This window comes from Aquarana catesbeiana, linkage group LG07 (assembly GCF_042186555.1).
Source record: "Aquarana catesbeiana isolate 2022-GZ linkage group LG07, ASM4218655v1, whole genome shotgun sequence".
Lineage (NCBI taxonomy): Eukaryota > Metazoa > Chordata > Amphibia > Anura > Ranidae > Aquarana > Aquarana catesbeiana.
In genome coordinates this window covers 171,530,936-171,554,277 of record NC_133330.1, presented here as the reverse complement: position 1 = coordinate 171,554,277, position 23,342 = coordinate 171,530,936, and the positions used below count along the sequence as shown (strand labels likewise).

The 23,342-nt window shown below is 43.2% G+C and overlaps 1 protein-coding gene across 1 annotated transcript in view; it reads left to right on the top strand.

The window, feature by feature from the left end:
* The window catches only part of COLGALT2 (collagen beta(1-O)galactosyltransferase 2), a 171,499-nt gene that overhangs the window by 137,254 nt on the left and 10,903 nt on the right, over nucleotides 1-23,342 (top strand). Inside the window, exons 9-11 of the mRNA XM_073592872.1 lie at nucleotides 4,424-4,556; nucleotides 7,328-7,455; nucleotides 21,724-21,930. Of these exons, the coding sequence (XP_073448973.1) occupies nucleotides 4,424-4,556; nucleotides 7,328-7,455; nucleotides 21,724-21,930 (468 nt within the window). The remainder of the gene's footprint in view (nucleotides 1-4,423; nucleotides 4,557-7,327; nucleotides 7,456-21,723; nucleotides 21,931-23,342) is intronic.

The window sequence follows — 23,342 nt, the reverse complement described above, 5'->3', positions numbered from 1 at the left end:
TCACATGTAAACAGACCGGCGTCATCTGATGACGCCGGTTCCTCTCCTCCCCCCCTGTGTACCGATCGGTACACAGTGAGCGGGGAGGGGGATGGATGGATGTCTGCAGCGCTGTGGGCTGTATGTGTAGTGCCCACAGCGCTGCACAGAGACATCCATCCATCCATGCTCAGCCATCCTTCACTACTATGCAATGCTGTGCAATACTCTGCAATACCCCCACAATACTCTGCAATGCTGTGCAATACTCTGCAATACCCCCACAATACTCTGCAATACCCCCACAATACTCTGCAATGCTGTGCAATACTCTGCAATGCCCCCACAATACTCTGCAATGCCCCCACAATACTCTGCAATGCTGTGCAATACTCTGCAATACCCCCACAATACTCTGCAATGCTGTGCAATACTCTGCAATACCCCCACAATACTCTGCAATGCTGTGCAATACTCTGCAATACCCCCACAATACTCTGCAATGCTGTGCAATACTCTGCAATACCCCCACAATACTCTGCAATGCTGTGCAATACTCTGCAATACCCCCACAATACTCTGCAATGCTGTGCAATACTCTGCAATACCCCCACAATACTCTGCAATGCCCCCACAATACTCTGCAATGCCCCCACAATACTCTGAAATGCCCCCACAATACTCTGAAATGCCCCCGCCATACTCTGCAATGCCCCCGCCATACTCTGCCATACCCCGCCATACTCTGCCATACCCCGCCATACTCTGCCATACCCCGCCATACTCCGCCATACCCCACCATACTCCGCCATACCCCGCAATACCCCGCCATACTCCGCAATACCCCGCCCCCGCCATACCCCGCCATACTCAGCAATACCCCGCCATACTCCGCAATACCCCGCCATACTCCGCAATACCCCGCCATACTCCGCAATACCCCGCCATACCCTGCCATACCCAGCCATGCTCAGCTGTACTCGCCCTCTGTATGTGGCCAGGCTGTGGAAGTCTCACACATGTGGTATCGCCGTACTCAGGAGGAGTAGGAGAATCTATTTTGGGGTGTCATTTTTGGTATGTACATGTTATGTGGTAGAAATATTGTATAAATGGACAACTTTGTGTTAAAAAAAAAAAAAAAGCGTTTTAACCACTTCCCGCCCGCCGGCCATCATACAACATCCTTGACTTTGTGCGGGGATATCTGAAAGATGGTTGCAGCTACAGGCATCATTCAGATATCAGCTTTTTCAGCCGGCGATTCCCTACACCATGAGAATGATCATAGCAGCTGTTCCACTGCTTGATCGTTCTTACGGGAGGCGAGAGGGGATGTCCCCCCCTCCCGCGCTTCTACCGACTCACCACTACGATCGAAGCCAGGATCGTTTTTTTTTTTTTTTTTTATTTCAGGCTTCTCAGACTTATTGACCCCATATCTCACTGTAAAGAGGACCTGTCATGCCATATTCCTATTACAAGGGATGTTTATATTCCTTGTAATAGGAATAAAAGTGGTCAAAAATTTTTTTTTTTGGAAAAAAGCATCAAACTAAAATAAATAAAGTAAAATGAACAATAAAAAAAAAAAAAAAAAATTTTTAAAGCGCCCCTGTCCCTGTGTGCTCGCATGCAGAAGCGAACGCATACGTAAGTCCCGCCCACATATGAAAACGGTGTTCAAACCACACATGTGAGGTATCGCTGCGATCGGTAGAGCGAGAGCAATAATTTTGGCCCTAGACCTCCTCTGTAACTCAAAACATGTAACCAGTAAAAAATTTTAAAGCGTCGCCTATGGGGATTTTTGAGTAGCAAAGTTTGGCGCCATTCCACAAACGCGTGCAATTTTGAAAGGTGACATGTTGGGTATCTATTTACTCGGCGTAACTTCATCTTTCACATTATGCAAAAACATTAGGCTAACTTTACTGTTTTGGTTTTTGTAAAGCACAAAACAGTTTTTTTTCCCAAAAAAACACGTTAAAAAAATTGCTGCGCAAATACCGTGCGAGATAAAAAGTTGCAATGACCGCCATTGTATTCTCTAGGGTCTTTGCTAAAAAAACATATATAATGTTTTGGGGTTCTATGTAATTTTCTAGCTAATAAATGATGATTTTTACATGTAGGAGAGAAATGTCAGAATTGGCCTGGGTGCTCCAGAACGCCTGAAGGTGCTCCCCTGCATGTTGGGCCTCTGTATGTGGCCACGCTGTGTAAAAGTCTCACACATGTGGTATCACCATACTCGGGAGTAATAGCAGAATGTGTTTTGGGGTGTAATCTGTGGTATGCATATGCAGTGTGTGAGAAATAACCTGCTAATATGACAATTTTGTGGGAAAAAAAAAAAGTAAAAAAAAAACCTTGATTTTGCAAAGAATTGTGGGAAAAAATGACAACTTCAAAAAACTCACCATGCATCTTTCTAAATACCTTGGAATGTCTTCTTTCCAAAAAGGGGTCATTTGGGGGGTATTTGTACTTTTCTGGCATGTTAGGGTCTCAAGAAATTAGATAGGCCGTCAGTACTTCAGGTGTGATCAATTTTCAGATATTCGCACCATAGCTTTTGGACTCTATAACTTTCACAAAGACCAAATAATATCCACCGATTTGGGTTATTTTTACCAAAGATATGTAGCGGTATACATTTTGGCCAAAATATATGAAGAAAAATTACTAATTTGCAAAATATTATAACAGAAATGAAGAAAAATGTATTTTTTTACAGATTTTTCGGTCTTTTTTCTTTTACGGCGCAAAAAATAAAGAACCCAGCGGTGATTAAATACCACCAAAAGAAAGCTCCATTTGTGTGAAAAAAAGGACAAAAATTTCATATAGATACAGTGTTGCGTGACTGAGTAATTGTCATTCAAAATGTGAGAGCACCAAAAGCTGAAAATTGGTCTGTTAGGAAGGGGGTTTAAGTGCCCAGTTGTCAAGTGGTTAAAGTTCAAAAACAGTAAACTATCATAGATAGCGGCCTGCTCACTAATGATACTGTGACAGGAGCTGATGACGTCATGCCGCAATACTGGAGATAAGTGAGCTGCCATCTTGTGAATGACCAGAGATACTGCACCCTAAGCCTGGGTTCACACTAGCGCAATCTCAGAGATCGCATGTGATTTGCACCCGCACCACAGGTGCCGATCACATGCGATCTCTGAGCAATGCGAGTTCAGCCATACAGTTGCATGGCTGAACTCGCATTGGATTCGCACAGAAAATAGTGCAGGGACTTGTTTTTGCCCCGCACTAAAATCGGATTGCATGAATGTTCTCACCTATGCGATCTGATTCCTGTGCAAGTTCACAGTTTGCACTGCGATTTTTTAATTGAACTGGGGGTGTCACCCGCAGTGGTTCACAGAAGGCAGTGTGAACTGCCTGTGGGAGGGATGCGATGCGGGAACCAGTGCTGTAATCGCGCTGGTTCCCGCATCGCACATATGTGAACCTAGGGTAAGAGAAAGATGGTTGCAGCTACAGGCATCATTCAGATATCAGCTTTTTCAGCCGGCGATTCCCTACACCATGAGAATGATCATAGCAGCTGTTCCACTGCTTGATCGTTCTTACGGGAGGTGAGAGGGGATGTCCCCCCCTCCCGCGCTTCTACCGACTCACCACTACGATCGAAGCCAGGATCGTTTTTTTTTTTTTTTTTTATTTCAGGCTTCCCAGCCTTATTGACCCCATATCTCACTGTAAAGAGGACCTGTCATGCCATATTCCTATTACAAGGGATGTGCAGGGACTTGTTTTTGCCCCGCACTAAAATCGGATTGCATGAATGTTCTCACCTATGCGATCTGATTCCTGTGCAAGTTCACAGTTTGCACTGCGATTTTTTAATTGAACTGGGGGTGTCACCCGCAGTGGTTCACAGAAGGCAGTGTGAACTGCCTGTGGGAGGGATGCGATGCGGGAACCAGTGCTGTAATCGCGCTGGTTCCCGCATCGCACATATGTGAACCTAGGGTAAGGGGGAAACACTGCTTTTTACCAAATTTGTGCACAATTTAATGTGAGTGGCATTACATATTCAAATAAAACATTGGTGGGAAAACAGAGAACGCTGTGATAGTTTACTTTTTTGAACCTTGAGTGAGAATTTCCCTATGGAGTGTCATTATTTATTGATTTATTACATGTATTTATTTAAAGCCAAGAATTTATAGTAACACTTTACATATTGTATATTCACATCAGCCCCTGCCCCCAAGGAGCTTACAATCTAAGGTCCCTACTTCACTTGCATACATACAAATATCTTTTCATTAAAATGTAGCTGAGTTTTTTGTGCAGTCATAGCAGTCTGTTATATTTTGTCTGCATAGTTCAAAGTACAGTATAGTGTATACAATAGGTTGTTTGTTATTGTTACCTTGGTAATAGTTCCTAAACATTGGTTTTCCTACCTTCACAGGGCTCTTAATACAAGCCAACTTAAGGCTCTGAATATAGATGTGATACCAGGATATCATGACCCGTATTCAGGAAGAACACTAACAAGAGGCGAGATTGGATGCTTCCTTAGTCATTATTATATATGGAAAGAGGTAATCAGTCAGTAAATCCTGCTATGTATTTTGTATCCCATCTAAAGCTGCCCAAACATGACTCAAACAATAGGTGATCCCTGTAGATCAGGCAAAATTTGAGACATGGATGGCCCTGCAAGCAGCTTGATGATCTCCAACTGAAAAGTCCAAGGAGCCGATTGGTTGAAGTTGCTTTTTGGGTATTCTGACAGTCGCAGGTGCTGGTTGTCAAAATACAATAGCCAACAGTGTGAGATTTGTCCATCCATGCTATTTAGCATGGATGGAGGAATCTATGGATTACTCTCATTCAGCTCACTATGTACATGTTTGGTCATCTTATTGGCACATGTAATGTACATACAGTATAATGGCTGTCATAAGGTCTTTATTGCACACTCCCTAAATAGCAGCTGTATAATGTTGTGTAAAAATCAGTTTACATTCAGAAGTCACATGTCCACAGTTATGTATTGTGTAGTAAGACACCCTAAAATCATTGTTCCTTTCCCAAACAACTGGAATTAGTTACTGTTTGGCTGTTGGGCAATAGAAAAAAAAGAATAATGCCAGCCAATCAGGAAAAGAGTGATGCTTTGTATCCAAGTAGACTTCTAAAGGAAAAGCCTTTTTTTTTTCTTTTTTTTTTTTTTTTTTACAACTGTTATCTAGACCTTTCCTAGAGAGCTATTAAAGGAGTTGTAAAGGCAGAAGGTTTTTTATCTTAATGCATTGTATGCATTAAGATAAAAAACCTCCTATTTGTAGCAGCCTCCCCAGCACCCCCCAATTACCTACCTGAGCTCCTTCTCTCTCCAGTGATGTCCACGATCCCCTCAGCCATCCAGTACACTCCTCCTGATTGGCTGAGACAGCGCAGCAGCGCTATTGGCTCCTGCATCTGTCAATCAAAGTCAGTCAGCCAATCAGGGGAAACAGGGGGCGGGGCCAGGTTGAGGTCCCGTGTCTGAATGGATACACAGAGCTCTGACTAGGCTTGGGTGGCAACCTGTAGCAAGCTGCTGGCTGAGGGACACTCAAAGAAGGGAGGGGCCAGGAGCAGCAAAGAGGGACCCGAGAAAAGGATCTGGGCTGCTCTGTGCAAAACCAACTGCACAGAGGAGGTAAGTACAACATGTTTGTTATTTTTGTTTTTTTAAAAGCAAGCCTTTACAATCACTTTAAGAAATAGAAGGTGCAATAAAGAGCAGACAACTGCCTGTATACATAGAACTGTTAGGATGGCAAGAAGAATGGTATGGTTCACTTTAAGTATTCAATGTGAAACTAAACTGGTTTGAATTCAATTGTATTTTAGTTGTTTTATTTTTTGAAAGTTTACACCATTGTTGTTGTTTTATAGCTATTTACTACCTTTAAATGATCTTTGTTTAGAAAAAAAAAATAAAAATAAGGGCAGGACACCGCTCAAATGACCCAGTTCTTGTAGAAGTGAAATTCCATAATGTTATGTATTATAAAAAATTCTTAGAACATTTATGTGGATAGATTATTTGCATTATGACAGCATAAAAAAAATACAAAGACTCTCCTAAACTAAAATGGAATCATTATTTTGGGCTCTGCTATATTGTATAAAACACAAGTAGTAAGTTACCCCAATACATGGGAGAAATAGACAGTTTTGGCTACTTCCTAGTGTAGCACCCTTGTCTTAATAGGGGCTACTGGTAAATTTAGATTTGCTGGGTTGTAGCTAACCTAGCTGATTTATAATTTTTATGATCATCTGGGTTTTCTTCTAAGTCTGGTATAGCTGGGGTTTCTCCCTTCTGTCAATAGGTGGTAATGATACCGTTAGCATTAGTATGATGAGATACAGTGAAGCTAGAATATGAATACGCATACTTTTCACAGCCAATCAGTATGAGTTTCTCGTGACTGCTGAGCATGCTGGGAAATTGTATAATAATTTGGGGAGATCAAGTGATCAGGATCCTCCTACCCAGACCTTGGTCTGGTGTGGATGTGCTGGAGGAACAGCTGCTGTTCTGGGTAGGCCTGAAGCCTAAGGCCTAGCCATGTGCTTGAGGCTCTTCAAGGGAGAGCCTGCTTATGGACTGTAGGCATGAAGGAAGGGACGGAGACCTGCAATGAAGTACCAGAAGTTACTCTGCCGTGGACCTGGAAATCGTGGAAAGCCTGGGAAAGTGTCAAGACGGAATCATCCAGAGAATCCCTGCCCTCCTTTTTGTGAATTCTTTTCCAGTTGCTATAGGAGATTGCTGTTGCTAAAAAAGTGCAGATTGCTGGTTACATCTTAAAGGCTCTTTTTATGTACTGCTGTCTACCTTTTCTATTTTTTGTCTAAGGAGTCTGCTGGTTGTATTTGACTAAGGGTGTCCTGTGCCCTACCCCTCTCTCCCTGAATTGTTTGTTATTATGAGCAATAATGCACCTTTGTTATGCATAAAAGTGACTGGCGCCCATCTTTCTACCTTGTACACTACCCATCATGCCTAGCAACCTGCACCCTGAGGTGAAATGTCAGCCCTCCTGTCTCTGGGGGTCACCACCATGCCTCTGGAGGTCAGGAGGGCGCTACACTAGGTTTCATGAGAATTTATTGTAGGAGAATCAGGGGAAACTGTGCTTTTAATTATATATTTCTATTAAAAACCCATAAACTAATATTTTTACACAAAACAAATGAAACAGATGAAGCAAAAAAAAAAAAACCGTTGTGAGAAAAGGGCTAAGGTAACCTTTAAGTGAGGGAATCTAATCTTAAAAAAATGTTCTTGACTTGATTTTGTATCCTTGTTTAGGTAATTGAAAGGGGACTAGAGCAAGCTCTTATAATAGAAGATGATGTCCGGTTTGAGTACCAGTTTAGAAGCAAACTGCTAAAGCTCATGCATGATGTTGCAATGGCTGAGTTGGATTGGGACCTAATGTAAGTATATTTATTTAGGTTGTTATTAAAGCTAAGTTATATTCTAATGAGAATGACATGTAGGCCTATCTACTACAATGTTATAAAGTTCACTTGTTATGAGAGAAATATGAGAGCTGTCATTGGTGGACCTTTTGAAAATGCTAGCTGATTGCATGTCTGGCTTCAATACAGACCTAAAACAGGCATACAGCAAATAATAGTCAGAGAAAATGCAGAATTCCTTATATTTATACTTGTTCCAGGTCCACATAGGTTACAGGGGACCTAGAAAGTGTTAAAGTTAAAACAGCTGTATGAAAGAAAGGCACACAAGCACTTTCAGAAATAGAGGTCAGTAATAGAAGGTAGAGTTTAGAATGACCTTACCAGGAAGAAAATGCCCAAAAAAAAGAGAGAAAATATTATCTGTCCCACTCCTGTTGCTTTAACCGCTTCAGCCCCGGAAGATTTCACCCCCTTCCTGACCAGAGCACTTTTTGCGATTCGCCCCCTTCCTGACCAGAGCACTTTTTCGATTTGCCACTGTGTCGCTTTAACTGTCAATTGAGCAATTGCGCAGTCGTGTAAAGTTGCACCCAAACAAAATTGACGTCCTTTCTTTTCCCACAAATAGAGCTTTCTTTTGGTGGTATTTGATCACCTCTGCGATTTTTATTTTTTGCGCTATAAACAAAAAAAGAGTGACAATTTTGAAAAAAAAAAAACGCAATATTTTTTACTTTTTGCTATAATAAATATCCCCCAAAATATATAAAAAAACTATTTTTTTCCTCAGTTTAGGCCGATATGTATTCTTCTACATATTTTTGGTAAAAAAAAATCGCAATAAGCGTATATTGATTGGTTATAGCGTCTACAAAATAGGGGATAGTTTATGGCATTTTTATTATTAATTTTTTTTACTAGTAATGGCAGCGATCTGGGATTTTTATCGGGACTGAGACATTATGGCGGACACATCGGACAATTTTGACACATTTTTGGGACCATTGGCATTTATACAGCAATCAGTGCTATAAAAATGCATTGATTACTGTAAAAATGTCACTGGAAGTGAAGGGGTTAAACACTAGGGGGCGATCAAGGGGTTAATTGTGTTCCCTAGTGTGTGTTCTAACTGAAGGTGGGAGGGGACTGTCTAGGGGAGATGACAGATCGCTGTACATATTCTGTATGAACAGACGATCTGTCTGTTCTCCCCTCAGAGAACTGGAAACTGTGTTCTCTGTGTGCCCCGAGCGATCGCGGGAGCCCGGCGGTGATCGCGACCGCCGGGCACTCGCATCGGGTCCGTGGGCGTGCAGGGGGCGACAGGGCAAAGTGACGTTGCATAATGTCGTTTTGCCCAGCCATGCTTTTCTGCCGGCAAGTGGTTAAAATCTCCTAAAAAAACAATTCCTCTGGGAGAGTCAATTTTCTTGATCCCTACTGGTCACAGTGCTTCCTCCTGCTGACCTCCATATCACTACTGTGTCCTGAAATGATGTGGATGCTACTGGAAACTTGGATGAAGGTGAACAATGCTCCCAGTGTTTGCTTTTCCTGAGAATGTTACTGGAATCAAAGGCCTATTTATAAAAGCAGTAGTAAAGTATCCAAAAAAATTAAAATAATTGGGCCCTGGGCAATTTAAGTCATAATGTGCTAGTATGCAGCTAGTGGGTAGTAGCACATTATGACAGACTTACCTAAAAACGAACCCCCCCAGCGGCACGCTGTCACCGCTGAAGGCTCTTCCATTTTCACCTGGTCTTCTTTCTGAGGTCGTGGGCTTCGGCTATCTGATTGACTGAGCTGGCGGGCGTTGTTTACAGCGTGCCTCTGAAGGGACATGATGGGATGGCACAGTTATGCCTTTCCTTCATGTGTCATAGACGTCACCGGCTGCATCTAAGGTAAATTTCTCCTAAACGGTGCACGTTTAGGAGATATTTACAGTAACTATAGCTAAGCCTTATTATAGGCTTACCATACACGGGAATTTACTGTCACTTTAAACATGAGCTCTGCAACAAGGGCCCTTTCAAACTTATACATTTTTTGGTGCGTTTTTGAGTCATGTGTCCATTTTTCACAGGTGCAGGAAACCCAAAACCACAGCAGAAACGCACAGGAAATGCATATGAAACACAGCAAAATTGCAGTAAAAACACACATATGCGGTTTAACCGCGATTTTGCTACAGAGCAGTGTGAAAGGGCCCTAACATGTATGCAAGGATTTCCAAGACAGTAGCTGAGATCACTTTTAGGCTTAAAAGGCATTTTTTTCCCCTCAAAAAAATCTAAATGCAGCCCATTGTTTTCAATGTGTCTGTACACACAGGGGTGTGAACATGTGCTGCGTACTGATCAGTAAAAAAACAAACAAAACATAAATCTGAGTTAACGGTCAGTATTTTTGTGTGTGTCCTCACAAATGACATGCTTCCTGTTTGTGTGTGTGTGCATACTTGCAAATACGCACAAGCCATACACAGCCCATACTCTTGATTTTCTTTCTGCCGGGAATGTCTGATGTTCATACATTTTAATGCCCCGTACACACGGTCGGACATTGATCGGACATTCCGACAACAAAATCCTAGGATTTTTTCCGACGGATGTTGGCTCAAACTTGTCTTGCATACACACGGTCAAACAAAGTTGTCGGAAAATCCGATCGTTCTAAGCGCAGTGACATAAAACACGTACGTCGGGACTATAAACGGGGCAGTGGCCAATAGCTTTCATCTCTTTATTTATTCCGAGCATGCGTGGCACTTTGTCCGTCGGATTTGTGTACACACGATCGGAATTTCCGACAACGGATTTTGTTGTTGGAAAATTTTATATCCCGCTCTCAAACTTTGTGTGTCGGAAAATCCGATGGAAAATGTGTGATGGTACCTACACACGGTCGGAATTTCCGACAACAAGGTCCTATCACACATTTTCCGTCGGAAAATCCGACCGTGTGTACGGGGCATAACAGTGTGCAAGAGGTCTGGCTTGAAATGAGCACACACATACAATTCTGCAGTAGAACTGATACATTGTAAAGAAGCAAATGCACTAGCAGAGATAGAATTACCAATATATAAACAGATCTGTTACTGTAACATATGTAATGACGCATAAAATACCAGAACAAGAGGTAAATACAACTGTAACTGTCTTAACAGATGTGGAGGAAATATAAGTAATCCAAATGCCTCAGAAGAAATTAAACATAATACAAAGAGAGCAGTAAATACGGTCTATTACATTCATAAATCAGACAACAGAGAAAAACACAAAAAAACAAACCAGAAAAAAAGACCTTGCAGATCATATAAAAGACTATCAAGATTTAGATATGTGAGAATGCTCACTAATAGGGATGGGCAAACATTTCGGCCCAAGCATAAGTTCAGGTCGAACTTTGGTTGTTCGGACGTTCGGCGAACAACAAACATTATGCGGTTTTCGCGGCAAATTCGAAAGCCTCTGAATCCTGTTAAAGTCTATGGGACACTAACATGAAAAACTCATTTTAAAGGCTTATATGCAAGTTATTGTCATAAAAAGTGTTTGGGGACCCGGGTCCTGAACCAGGGGACATGTATCAATACAAAAAAAGTTTTAAACACGGCTGTTTTTTCCGGAGCAGTGTTTCTAATAATAATAATAATAATTAAAGTGAAACAATAAAAATGAAACATTCCTTTAAATATTGTGCCTGAGAGGTGTCTATAATATGCCTGTAAAGTGGCGCAGTTTTCCTGTGTTTAGAACAGTACCACAGCAAAATGACATTTGTAAAGGAAAAAAGTAATTTAAAACTGATCGCGGCTGTAATGAATTGTCGGGTCTCGGCAGTTTAGATAAAACTCATTGAAAAAAATGGCATGGGTTCCCCCCCAGTCCATTACCAGGCCCTTTGGTTCTGGTATGAATATTAATTAAAAAAAAAAACAAAAATTAAAAAAAAAACAAAAATTAAAAAAAAATTGCATGGGGGTCCCCCCAAAATCATGCCGGGCCCTTCAGGTCTGGTATGGATATTAAGGGGAACTCTGCGCCAAATTTTTTTAAAAAATGGCGTAGGGGCCCCCCAAAATCCATACCAGACCCTTCAGGTCTGGTATGGATTTTAACCACTTCAATACCAGGCACTTATGCTTATTATCCTCAAGGCTGATACACAGACCAGGGAAGACATCCAGCCACGTATTATAAATGGTGCCAAACCATGACATTGCTTTTGTACTGCAGTCCAATTAGTACTCATTAATACAGATCAGAAGACATCTCCCGATGTGTGGCAAGCTGGCAGTATCTGAATAAGAACACGACTCATCAGCAAGGTTTTTTTTTTTGCCGTTATGGAGACAGAGAGATGCTGACTTGTCCTTCCAGAAAACTCAGAGACACAAAGCACACTGGGAAAAAGGGGAGCTTCAGGAAGTGCTGAGCGAGCGCCTCCCTCCAGGCTGACGTGTTGGAACCACTTCCTGCTGGAACGCGGCACACATTGGTCGATCCAGATGCCGCCATCCATCTGTCCCTGCAGAGGGCTGTATCTGCATGCCTATACGACCTTGCTATTTAGGAGGTCCAACTTTTCTGGTAAGGGTCCATCCTTATTACCTCTTGGATTCACCGTTGGCTTGGAGTTCCTTCACGTTCCTTCCATCCCTTCTCACTCACATGGGTTGCATTTAATGAACTGTGGATATGCGACTTTTCCTATGCGACTACGACTTTCTCTTATGCGATTTGTGTGTCTATTGAACTTTTTACGAATGGATTGAATTTTACTACTTATATTTGCACTTCTTAATGCACCAATATTTGCACTTCTTAATTACACCAGTAATTTATGATTTTTGATGTTTTTTATTTTATTTATTATGTAAATTATTTTTGTATCATTTTATGCCTATTCTATTTGAATTCACTATTTTCTAGCACTGATCATTAATTATTGTTAGTCAGTGTACTCACTGTATATTGACCTACCTATCAGTATATTTATACTCTATTCACATTTTCATCATTTGATTGTTGAAATAGTGGTTTATGTCACTTAATGCAAGTGTACAAAAATTTTTTTACTTTTTTGATTTACACCTCACTGATATTTGTGGTATTTGTTGCAGCTGCATTCCGTTTTCTCCCCTTTGCTTTTTAGCGCAGGTTCCCCCTGTTTTCTGTATCTTAAAGGCTTATATGCAAGTTATTGTCATAAAAAGTGTTTGGGGACCCGGGTCCTGAACCAGGGGACATGTATCAATGCAAAAAAAAGTTTTAAACACGGCTGTTTTTTCCGGAGCAGTGTTTCTAATAATGCTTAAAGTGAAACAATAAAAATGAAACATTCCTTTAAATATTGTGCCTGAGAGGTGTCTATAATATGCCTGTAAAGTGGCGCAGTTTTCCTGTGTTTAGAACAGTACCACAGCAAAATGACATTTGCAATGGAAAAAAGTAATTTAAAAAAGCTGTAATGAATTGTCGGGTCTCAGCAGTTTAGATAAAACTAATTGAAAAAAATGGCATGGGTTCCCCCCCAGTCCATTACCAGGCCCGTTGGGTCTGGTATGAATATTAATTAAAAAAAAAAAAAAATTTTTAAATTGCGTGGGGGCCCCCCAAAATCATGCCAGGCCCTTCAGGTCTGGTATGGACATTAAGGGGAACCCTGCGCCGAATTTAAAAAAAAATGGCGTAGGGGCCCCCCAAAATCCATACCAGACCCTTCAGGTTTGGTATGGATTTTAACCACTTCAATACCAGGCACTTATACAACTTCCTGCCCAAGCCAGGAAGAATCCCGGCCTCCCCCCCATGTGAATTAGTAACGGGTACACTGCACCCCTACCATTTCACAAAAAAATTGTCAAAAATAGTAAAAGAGGCAGGAGACATTTTGGGACAAGTCCTTTATTAAAAAATAAAAAGATCCAACTCACGCTGCCCGATGAGCCGGAAAACAAAAGCCGCAACAGCTCCACCACCATGGAAGGCTCCCGCCGAGTGACGCTTCTTCTCGATGACAGCTGTTATATAGCTGAGGGTAGGGCCACTCAGTTACATCATGTGGCGTCAGAGGGGGCAGGGTCACCCGTTTACGTCACCGGGTGGCCCTGCCCTCAGCTATATAACAGCTGTCACCGAGAAGCATCACTCGGAGGGAGCCGTTGCGGCTTTTTTTTTCTTTTTTCGGTCTGTCGGGCGGCGTCAGATAGATCTACATCACGGGACATTTTTATTTTTTTATTTTTTAATAAAGGACTTGTCCCAAAGTGTCTTCTGTCTCTTTTACTATTTTTGACGCTTTTTACAATGTACCCATTACCAATTCACATGGGAGGGCCGGGATCTGGGGGTCCCCTTGTTAAAGGGGGCTTCCAGATTCCAATAAGCGGCCTGCCCGGAGACCCCCACAACCACCGGGCAAGGGTTGCGAGGATGAGGCCCTAGTCCCCATCAACATGGGCCGCTTTCTCGTCCCCCCTCTTTTCCTGCGGCCTGCCGGGTTGTGTGCTCAGATAAGGGTCTGGTATGGATTTTGGGGGGACCCCTACGCCATTTTTTGTTATTTTGGCGCAGGGTTCCCCTTAAAATCCATACCAGAACTCAAGGGTCTGGTATGGATTTTTGGGGGGCCCCTACACCATTTTTTAAAAAATTTGGCACCGGGTCCCCCTATAATATTCATACCAGACCCAAAGAGCCTGGTAATGGACTGGGGGGGAACCAATGCCATTTTTTTTCAATGAGTTTTATCTATATTGCCGAGAACCGACAACTCATTACAGCCGCGATCAGTTTTAAATTACTTTTTTTCCTTTACAAATGTCATTTTGCTGTGGTATTGTTCTAAACACGGGAAAACTGCGCCACTTTACAGGCATACTATAGACACCCCCCAGGCACGATATTTAAAGGAATATTTAATTTTTATTGTTTCACTTTAAGCATTATTAAAATCACTGCTCCCGAAAAAACTGACGTTTTTAAAACCTTTTTTGCATTGATACATGTTCCCTGGGACAGGACCCAGGTCCCCAAACACTTTTTATGACAATAAATTGCATATAAGCCTTTGAAATGAGCACTTTTGATTTTTCATGTTCGTATCCCATAGACTTGGTGTTTGTGTGTTCATCCAAATTTTTTGTCTGTTCACAAGTTCTGGTGCGAACCGAACCGGGGGTTGTTACTTACTCACTAAGTAGGAGCATAATCCTTTGATTTTAAATGCGCAAGTCTGCAGTTTTCATGTATATACTCATAGACATAGATAAATAGTAATTTATCAAACCAAATTTCAAACCAAGAAAAAATAAATGAATTTTAGTGCACACAAACACAATATATTACCCATTTTTATTTATTTTTTTGTAAAATATAAAAGATAATATTTTGTTAAGTAAAAAGATATGTACGTATGAAGATTTAAAATTGTGCATGCCTGTGAAATGGCAACAAACTACGTTACCTAAAATTATCCACAGGTGGCCCTTAAAAGCTTTTACAGGTTACCAGTTTAGAGTTAAATGTCAGCTCTGGCACAGGAATGATTGCTCTCACTCTGATGTTCATTGCGATATCTCACATGTGTGGTTCAATCACTGTTTATGTGTGGGAGCTATGTGTGCGTTTGCCTTTGCGTGTGAACAGGGGCTTAAAGTTTTGTTTATTTTATTTTAATTCATTTTTAACACTCTTATTTTGTTTTAATTCATCTTTATTGCTATCACAAGGGATGAACAACACCTTGTGATAGCTTTGGGCAGTCACTGGTATTCTATGGAGATAGATCCCTGATCTCTTATCTACCCTCCATCTGCTAGATCTGTTTGATTGGCTGCTTTTCTGGCTGTACCAGCCATTGATACACAGCACTGTCTACAGCAATCCCGCACTCCCCTGTGGAATGGAAGGGCCTGGGAATGGCAGTAGGAGGGGGCTCCATAGAAGTCCAGTAAAAGTGATTAGGTGGCTGTAGAGCCATTGAGATCAATTTTACATGAAAGCTGCAGCCATGATCCTGGTATAGCCACTTGCTCCCGGGGCTATGTATATAAGACCAAAGGATGAGAAGCAGTTAAGGATGGAAGGGAAGAGAAATAGAAAATATTTTAAGTAATTCGAGATTGAGCTGCCCTGACAATGAAGTCCATGTGTACAAAACAGAAAAAGCAGCACAAATAAGACCAAAAGCAGAATTATCAGGTTGTAGGATCAAGAAAAGAAAACACTTAGCCTTTGGGGGTCTTCCTTCCTTCTGGTCCTTTCAGAATGCAGCTCTGTTAGTACTACTTTAATGACAAATGATCTATGAATGTAGAAGGCAGACCCATGGGCGTCCGCAAAACTTTTTTCAGGGGGGGGGGCATAATTTTATGGACACCCATGCTCGGTCCCTTTTCGACATTGTCATGAAGGGGAGGGTCTTAGTCATTATCACATAAAGCTCAGGCAGGCAGGCAGGCAAAGGTTTGAGAAACCTGATGCAAAAGCTTAATAGAAGGATCAAGCTGCCATTGTCTGATTAGCAATTTCTAATCTGTTTAAAGCGGTTTAGCATAAAAAGTTTGTTTCGCCAGCTCCTCTTCCCGCCCTCCGTCCTGAGCTGTGCTTCCTCCCGGTCTCCGCTGTTCACTGATGACAGTGGTGGAGGAGGATAGAGGCGGGAAGGCGAGAGAGAGACCATGACATAGATGGCATGGTGGAGCCACCCACGGAGGAGGCTGGGATGGGAGACAAGGACTGGCACATAAAAAAGCGGAGGTTGGCGGTGCAGAAACCCGTTCGCGGTGGACAGGTTGACTAAGATCGTCAGGTTGCCGACCCCCATTATAGTGAGTACTGAAATATTTTCAGTCTTGTGGAGGAAACCTGGAGAATGGGCTGTAATAACAATTCAGACTTTTTAAAAACCACAAAAAAATTTCAAGTATAGGCTGTTTTCATCATGATCAAAATATGGTCATAACAGATCATCATGTATTGCTATACATTGCAAATTTGCAACATAAAAAGATGTACATTCTCTAGGCTATATTTATATGGACTGGTATGCCTGGCCTGAGCAACTTCCAATACAATGTGGAGCTGAATGATCTTTTATATAACACATACATCTTTCAAGCCTAGAGAATGTACATCTTTTTATATTGCAATACATCTGTTATGGCAGTGGCGGCTGGTGCTCAAAGTTTTTGGGGGGGCGCAAAAAATGTTGAAAAAAAATCATCAATTGCAGCCACTGTGCCCATCAAATGCAGCCACTGTGCCAAGCACTGCCACTGTGCCATCAAACGCTGCCACTGTGCCATCAAACGCTGCCACTGTGCCCATCATATGTTGCCAGTGTGCCCATCATATGCTGCCAGTGTGCCCATCATGATTGGCGGAGAGGCGGTTTAGTGTTAGGAAAGTGAATAGTCATTCGCTTTTCTAACACAGCTGAGTGACCTGCGAACGCCCAGCATGGCGCTTGTAGATCACCATTTTTGATGCCTATTAGAGCCTATGGCTCTAACCAGGTGCTTAAAAAACACCCCCGCCGCTGTAATTCAGGCGTCCTGCGCCCGAAAAGGGGCCGGGCACCTGAGTAGGGGGTGGCAGCGGCGGCCACAGATAGATTCATACAATGTATGAATCTATCTATAGGTGATAGAGGGGTGGCAGGAGAGAGGGAGCGGTGCTCTGTGCGCCCTTAATGCACGGGCCGCCATTGTGTTCTGGCCATATTTTGATCTTGATGAAAACAGCTATACACACTGTATAATACAGTGTGTATAGCTGTTTCCATCAAGGTCAAAATATGGCCACAACAGTTCCAGTTGTATTGCAATACAAAAGATGTACACAGTGGTATCGTTGTACAGGCACTGCTGTTACCTGTGGTTCTTCAGCGATAGTCCCAGGACAGGCACTGGCAGCCAGGCAGTGTATTCTCTGTCGTCTCAGACACTGCACGCCATGCGCCTGTGGGAGGAGCCGGCGCCGTGCCGGTCAGATCGGCATAGGCACAACATATTTACACAGGCAGAGGCAGGCTGAGGCAGCAGCCAATCACGGAACAGCCGGGTTAGTGTCACGGTGATGTTAAGCAGAGGCCCGAGCGGCAGAGCCAATCTGATGCTCGGGCCGGGGGTGAGGAGGAAGGGACGGATGCATGTGTAGTCGGAAAAGACTGAATGCAGCCCCAGCCCCCAGGCCAGCAGCAGGCTTTGAAAAAAAAGACCACGGCTGCCGCGGAGGTGGCCGCGGCGGCCATTGCAACACAGGGGTGCAGTCAAGTGTCTTCACTCTGAAGGACTTCAACACTCCTACTGTCACGGAACCTCCCACACTCCGCTTGAGTGCTTCAGTCAGTATACCGCTTCCTAAGTTCTGGAACACGAGTCCAATGGATCTGGCTATAGGAAACCCCAAGAACTAGACAACACCAGTCTTGGAGCACATCAGGACTAACTCTTTATTTGAGATCTCACACAAAGCAGTGGCTGAGACGACAGAGAATACACTGCCTGGCTGCCAGTGCCTGTCCTGGGACTATCGCTGAAGAACCAAAGCTAACCTAATTAACATGAGCTAATTTACTAAAAAATTTACCCAGACCAAATGACTCAGAGACATGACCTGTAGGACACAGACTTGTGGGTACTGAGCTTCACACAGTAGTATAAACACAATAGCAGGAGCTAATTACAATTAACAATGCAAACAACAATCTCCCCCCCTCCTCAGCCTAGTCATCAACAGTTCGTCTCCTAGCCAGTCCTGGAGGCTAATGTGATCAGCTCACTCAATTAACAGGTTGAGTTCAGAATCAAACAAACCAATAATAGTCTCTACATACATCCTGGGAGATATTGTGGACAAATATTACTGTCCCATTTTAAGTAGTCCAAGATATATTTTCTCACTCACCCTGTGCCAGGATAGCACAGGGTGACTTAGACATAAGAGGTATATGGGGAGCTGAAACAAGGACATCCCCTACTTTCCAAGGGATTCTGAGTTCCACGGGCCCTCCCGTCACATCTCTCCCCTTTCGGCAGAAGACTAACACAGGAGGAGACCCCAGACGGGTTGACTCCGAAGTTAGTAAATAGTTCCAGTCCTCTAATGCCTGTACCCACACAGTACCCCAAATAAATTGTTCCAAACAAAGCATTACTCACCCAGCCAACCTCTGCCTCTCTCAGAGAACATATCTGCCGCTGGGGAGAGGCCTGGACTGGCCCTTCTCCCTGGAGTCCTTTCTGCCACTGGAGAGAAGACAGGGTGACTGGGCTCACTCCATCATGCTGTTGGGGATCTGGGCCAACTGCCCAGCATCCCTGGGGTATACAGGTGGAGACTGAAGTTCCATCCACCTTCACAGGAAATCCATCCTCTGTTAGTTGAGGGCAGAGTCCAGCAGTCCTCGGCCCTGTTGCCAGCCCTTCTGCTGGAAACCCCACACCATCTGCTCTGGCAAACTGTTGGGGAGGGAGGCCAACTGCCCCGCCTCCCTGGAACTCTGTAGTTGTTGCTGGTGCTGGGCAGAGGTTGGTAACACTCTGCCCTGTTGCCAGCACTTCTGCTGGGGACTCCGCATCCTCCGCTCCGGCTAACCGTTGGGGCAGGAGGCTGGCTTCCTCCACTCCCAAACTGTGTAGCTGCCATTGGGGAGGTGAGATGGCTGCTTCCTTTTCCATTCCCTCATCTGGTTGCTTGGATGACATGTCTATGGTACTGTCTCCCAGGTGCACTGATCTTTGCTGGGGAGGGAAGGCCGCTTCCTCCACCCTGGCCAACTGTTGGGGAGGAACAACACACACCTCCTCTCCCTTCTCCCCCTGTATCTGCTGCTGGGAAGTGATTGCCACCTTCTCACCCTGGGCCTCCGAAACTGCCACAGGTGTGGGGCAGAGGTCTTGGACCCTCTGTCCGATTGCCAGCACTTCTGCTGGGAGTTTGCTAGGTGGTTCCTCCTCTACAGAAACGTCTATTAAATCCCCAGTCTCTGAAATTGCTAAAAGTGTGGGGCAGAGTTCTTGGACCCTCTGTTCAATTACCAGATCTTCAGCTGGAGAAGTTTGTTGTAACTCCACAGATACTGCTGTTGGTGCTGGGCAGAGCACAGTGAAGTTTGGCCCTAATACCAGCTCTTCTGCTGGAGGCTCATCAGGTTGTTCTTCCTCAGCAGAAAAGTCTATTAAACCCCCTATCTCTATAACTGGTGTCTGGGGATAGAGGTTCACCATCTCCTGTCCATGGAACCCAGAAGATGTTATCAGTGCTGGACAGAGGTTAGCAGAGCTCTGCCCTGTGGTCAGCACTTCAGGTTTGGGGACGGCAATCTTCAGATTTTCCACTGCCGATTCTCTGGCATGCTGCTGAACGTGTTCTAGCAGTTTCCTGTATGCCCTTTCCAGATGCTGTTCCTTCCTTAGCAAATGGTCCAGATCAGGTTTGAGCTCTGAGACCCCTGCAAGACTGAGCATAGCCTCTCTATATTTTCGCAGGTCCTCAAGTTCAGGCTCCCCTTCATCGCCAAACATAAAATAATCTGTAAGGCTCTCCCACGGCAACAATCCAGGGCCTCCAAAGTCATATCCCTCCTGGAGAGCATTCTGTTGTCTCCCCTAAATATCCCTCCTCTGCGTGCCATTGCAGAGCCGATAATGATTGTCCAGCTCTATCTCCTGCTGGACCAGCCTGTCCAACTCAGTCACCCATTGCTCCTGGGGCCGCTCTCCCAGGAATGCCATCCGCAATGCCCGTTGGTCACTGGCTCGTTGCTCTTGGGTTGGAAAGCACTTGCCCTGTTTTATACCAGCGAGCTGGAGGGCTCCAATCCACAGCTCCACCCGAATTTGCTGCCTGAGCGCCAGGTATTCATCCTCAGACACAGTCCTGGTGTATGTTCAAAGGATGTTCTGCAACAGCCCCGGGAACTCTGATGCCAGGTCCATATCTCCGCTGGGGTGACTGAAGTCTGCTGTCCTGATCTTGGATCCAGGTGGAGATTTAGATTTCCCAGACTGCCGGATACTTCCCGCTGCTTGCCACCAATGTCACGGAAGGTCCCACACTCCGCTTGAGTGCTTCTGTCAGTATACCGCTTCCTAAGTTCTGGAACACGAGTCCAATGGATCTGGCTATAGGAACCCTCAAGAACTAGACAACACCAGTCTTGGAGTACATCAGGACTAACTCTTTATTTGAGATCTCACACAAATTTATACAGCAGGCTGACTCCAAGCTAACCTAATTAACATGAGTTCATTTACTAAAAAATTTACCCAGACCAGATGACTCAGAGACATGACCTGTAGGACACAGACTTGTGGGCACCAAGCTTCACACAGTAGTATAAACACAACAGCAGGAGCTAATTACAATTAACAATGCAAACAACAATCCCCCCCCTCCTCAGCCTAGTCATCAACAGTTCGTCTCCTAGCCAGTCCTGGAGGCTAATGTGATCAGCTCACTCAATTAACAAGTTGAGTTCAGAATCAAACAAACCAATAATAGTCTCTACATACATCCTGGGAGATATTGTGGACAAATATTACTGTCCCATTTTAAGTAGTCCAAGATATATTTTCTCACTCACCCTGTGCTAGGATAGCACAGGGTGACTTAGACATAAGAGGTATATGGGGAGCTGAAACAAGGACATCCCCTACTTTCCAAGGGATTCTGAGTTCCACGGGCCCTCCCGTCACACTTACGATTCCAGTAGGGGCAATGGACCCCCCTTGCCCTATGGTGCAGACGCCCATGGGCAGACCTTTCATTAATTCGCCCAACCTCCATTCATAGATTGTTTTTCATTCATAGGAGCAATAGTACAGGTGGCTGGAAAAGGTGGGCATAGACAGGAACTCTTAATGAGTGTCTGTCCCAGTTCCCTCAGGTTTATTAGCTCCCACCGCACCAGAAAATTACAGTGGTGGAGCTGAGAAGGATCGGAGAAGGAGGATTTCAACTAAGACAGGAGACATCAGCATATGATATCACATTGATAATAAGTAATGTCCCTCGTGTTGATTTTTTTTTTTTTGTAAAATTAGGCTTTAAGGAATCACTAAGAGCTGATTTTGCAGAAGGACTGGATTCAATAAACATGCCTAGTATAGTTTAGATGTTAATTTAATTTCATCAGACAGGCAAGAAAGTATCTAAGGTATATGTATATGGAACTAAGTAAGAGAATATCCCAGATGCCATATAAGTAGCAATTTTAGTAATTGTTTTAATGTATATTTGTTTTTGATTTTTAAAGCTACATTGGCAGGAAAAGAATGCAAGTGCAACGCCCTGAGAAAGCTGTTCCCAATGTAATGAATTTAGTTGAAGCTGATTATTCATACTGGACACTGGCATATGCCATCTCCCAGCAAGGAGCTCGGAAACTTGTTGCTGCAGAACCGTTGAACAAAATGCTGCCGGTGGACGAGTTTCTTCCAGTGATGTATAACAAGCATCCAGTGTAAGTAAAACCATTATTTATGGTGGACCAAAACTCTCACAAACATATTTAAAAAAAAACATGAGTGATGTTTAAAGGGCATAGAGAATGCTAAAATGCTTTCTGTTTTGGAATGCTTGCAATTTTACCCTCTGGCACTAATCACATGAGCAGTGCTCTATCCTGGAGGGCTGAAGAACTGAAAGCATTCCAAGTGGAAGCTGACTTTTTTCAGCACTCTGTACTTTTTTTTTAAATCAATTGCTTAAGGTGATTTTCTTTTTACGTAAAAACAGGTTATATAAATATGACTATAAAACACCCTTTACACAAGTTAGTGTTTGTTAAAAAATAATTTGTTGTAGTATATAAATATAATCATATAATCCCCTTCACACAAGGAATCAGCGCTGATCAATATAATGGCATTATTATATGCCATATTAAACATTATAGCAGTCTATACAGTTTCTGCTGTTTGACTTCATCACACCACCCATCATCTATCTTTGTTACCATTGCATAAAAACCTATTGATACAATATTGCTGTTTGTTTTTTTAGCACTTCCAAAGTAAATTGTGCACGGAACTTATATCTAGCTTAGAAATATACTCTTTGTATTTGTATATGTTATACTCAGTTACCTAATATTCACAGTGCATAAAGAGTCGATGCTCCAAAATACAGGAAAGCCCATGCACGTTATGTGCAGCAAAAGTGCTAACAATCACTCAGGTGATCTGTATTCCAAGTTTGCAAAACCAGAACTAGCAATTGGATGACACAATGGGGGTTATTTACGAAAGGCAACTCCACTTTGCACTACAAGTGCACTGCAAGTGCACTTGTAAGTGCACTGATAGTGCACTTGGAAGTTCAGTCGCTGTAGATCTGAGGGGGACATGAAAGAAAAAGAAAAACAGCATTTTAGCTTGCACATGATTGGATGATAAAATCAGCAGAGCTTCCCCTCATTTCAGATCTTCCCCTCAGATCTACAGCGACCGCACTTCCAAGTGCACTTGAAGTGCAAAGTGGATTTACCTTTCGTAAATAACCCCCTCTGTGTTCTCATAAACCAGCTGCAACAATGAATACCCTGGCTTGGTATTGTAAATCTTGCTCAAAGTTTGAGTGAACCCCATTAAAGTCTAAGGAGAGAGGGGTGACTTGTTATTGTTATTCAACTCTGGCCAGTTGTAGAGCTAAAAGGCTATTATCCAACAAATTAAATCTGATGCCAGTGACTGCCATGGGTATATGTATTGGTGATAAATAAGAAACAAATCTCAACCTATGCAATTTAGCAGGCCTCTCTATCCCTTCCACCAACAGCAGCTTCCGGTACACTGACAATATGTCTTCTCTAAGCTCCCCTTTTATTTTGAGGAGGTTGGCTCTTTCAACCTTCTCCCTTTTAGACCCATCTAA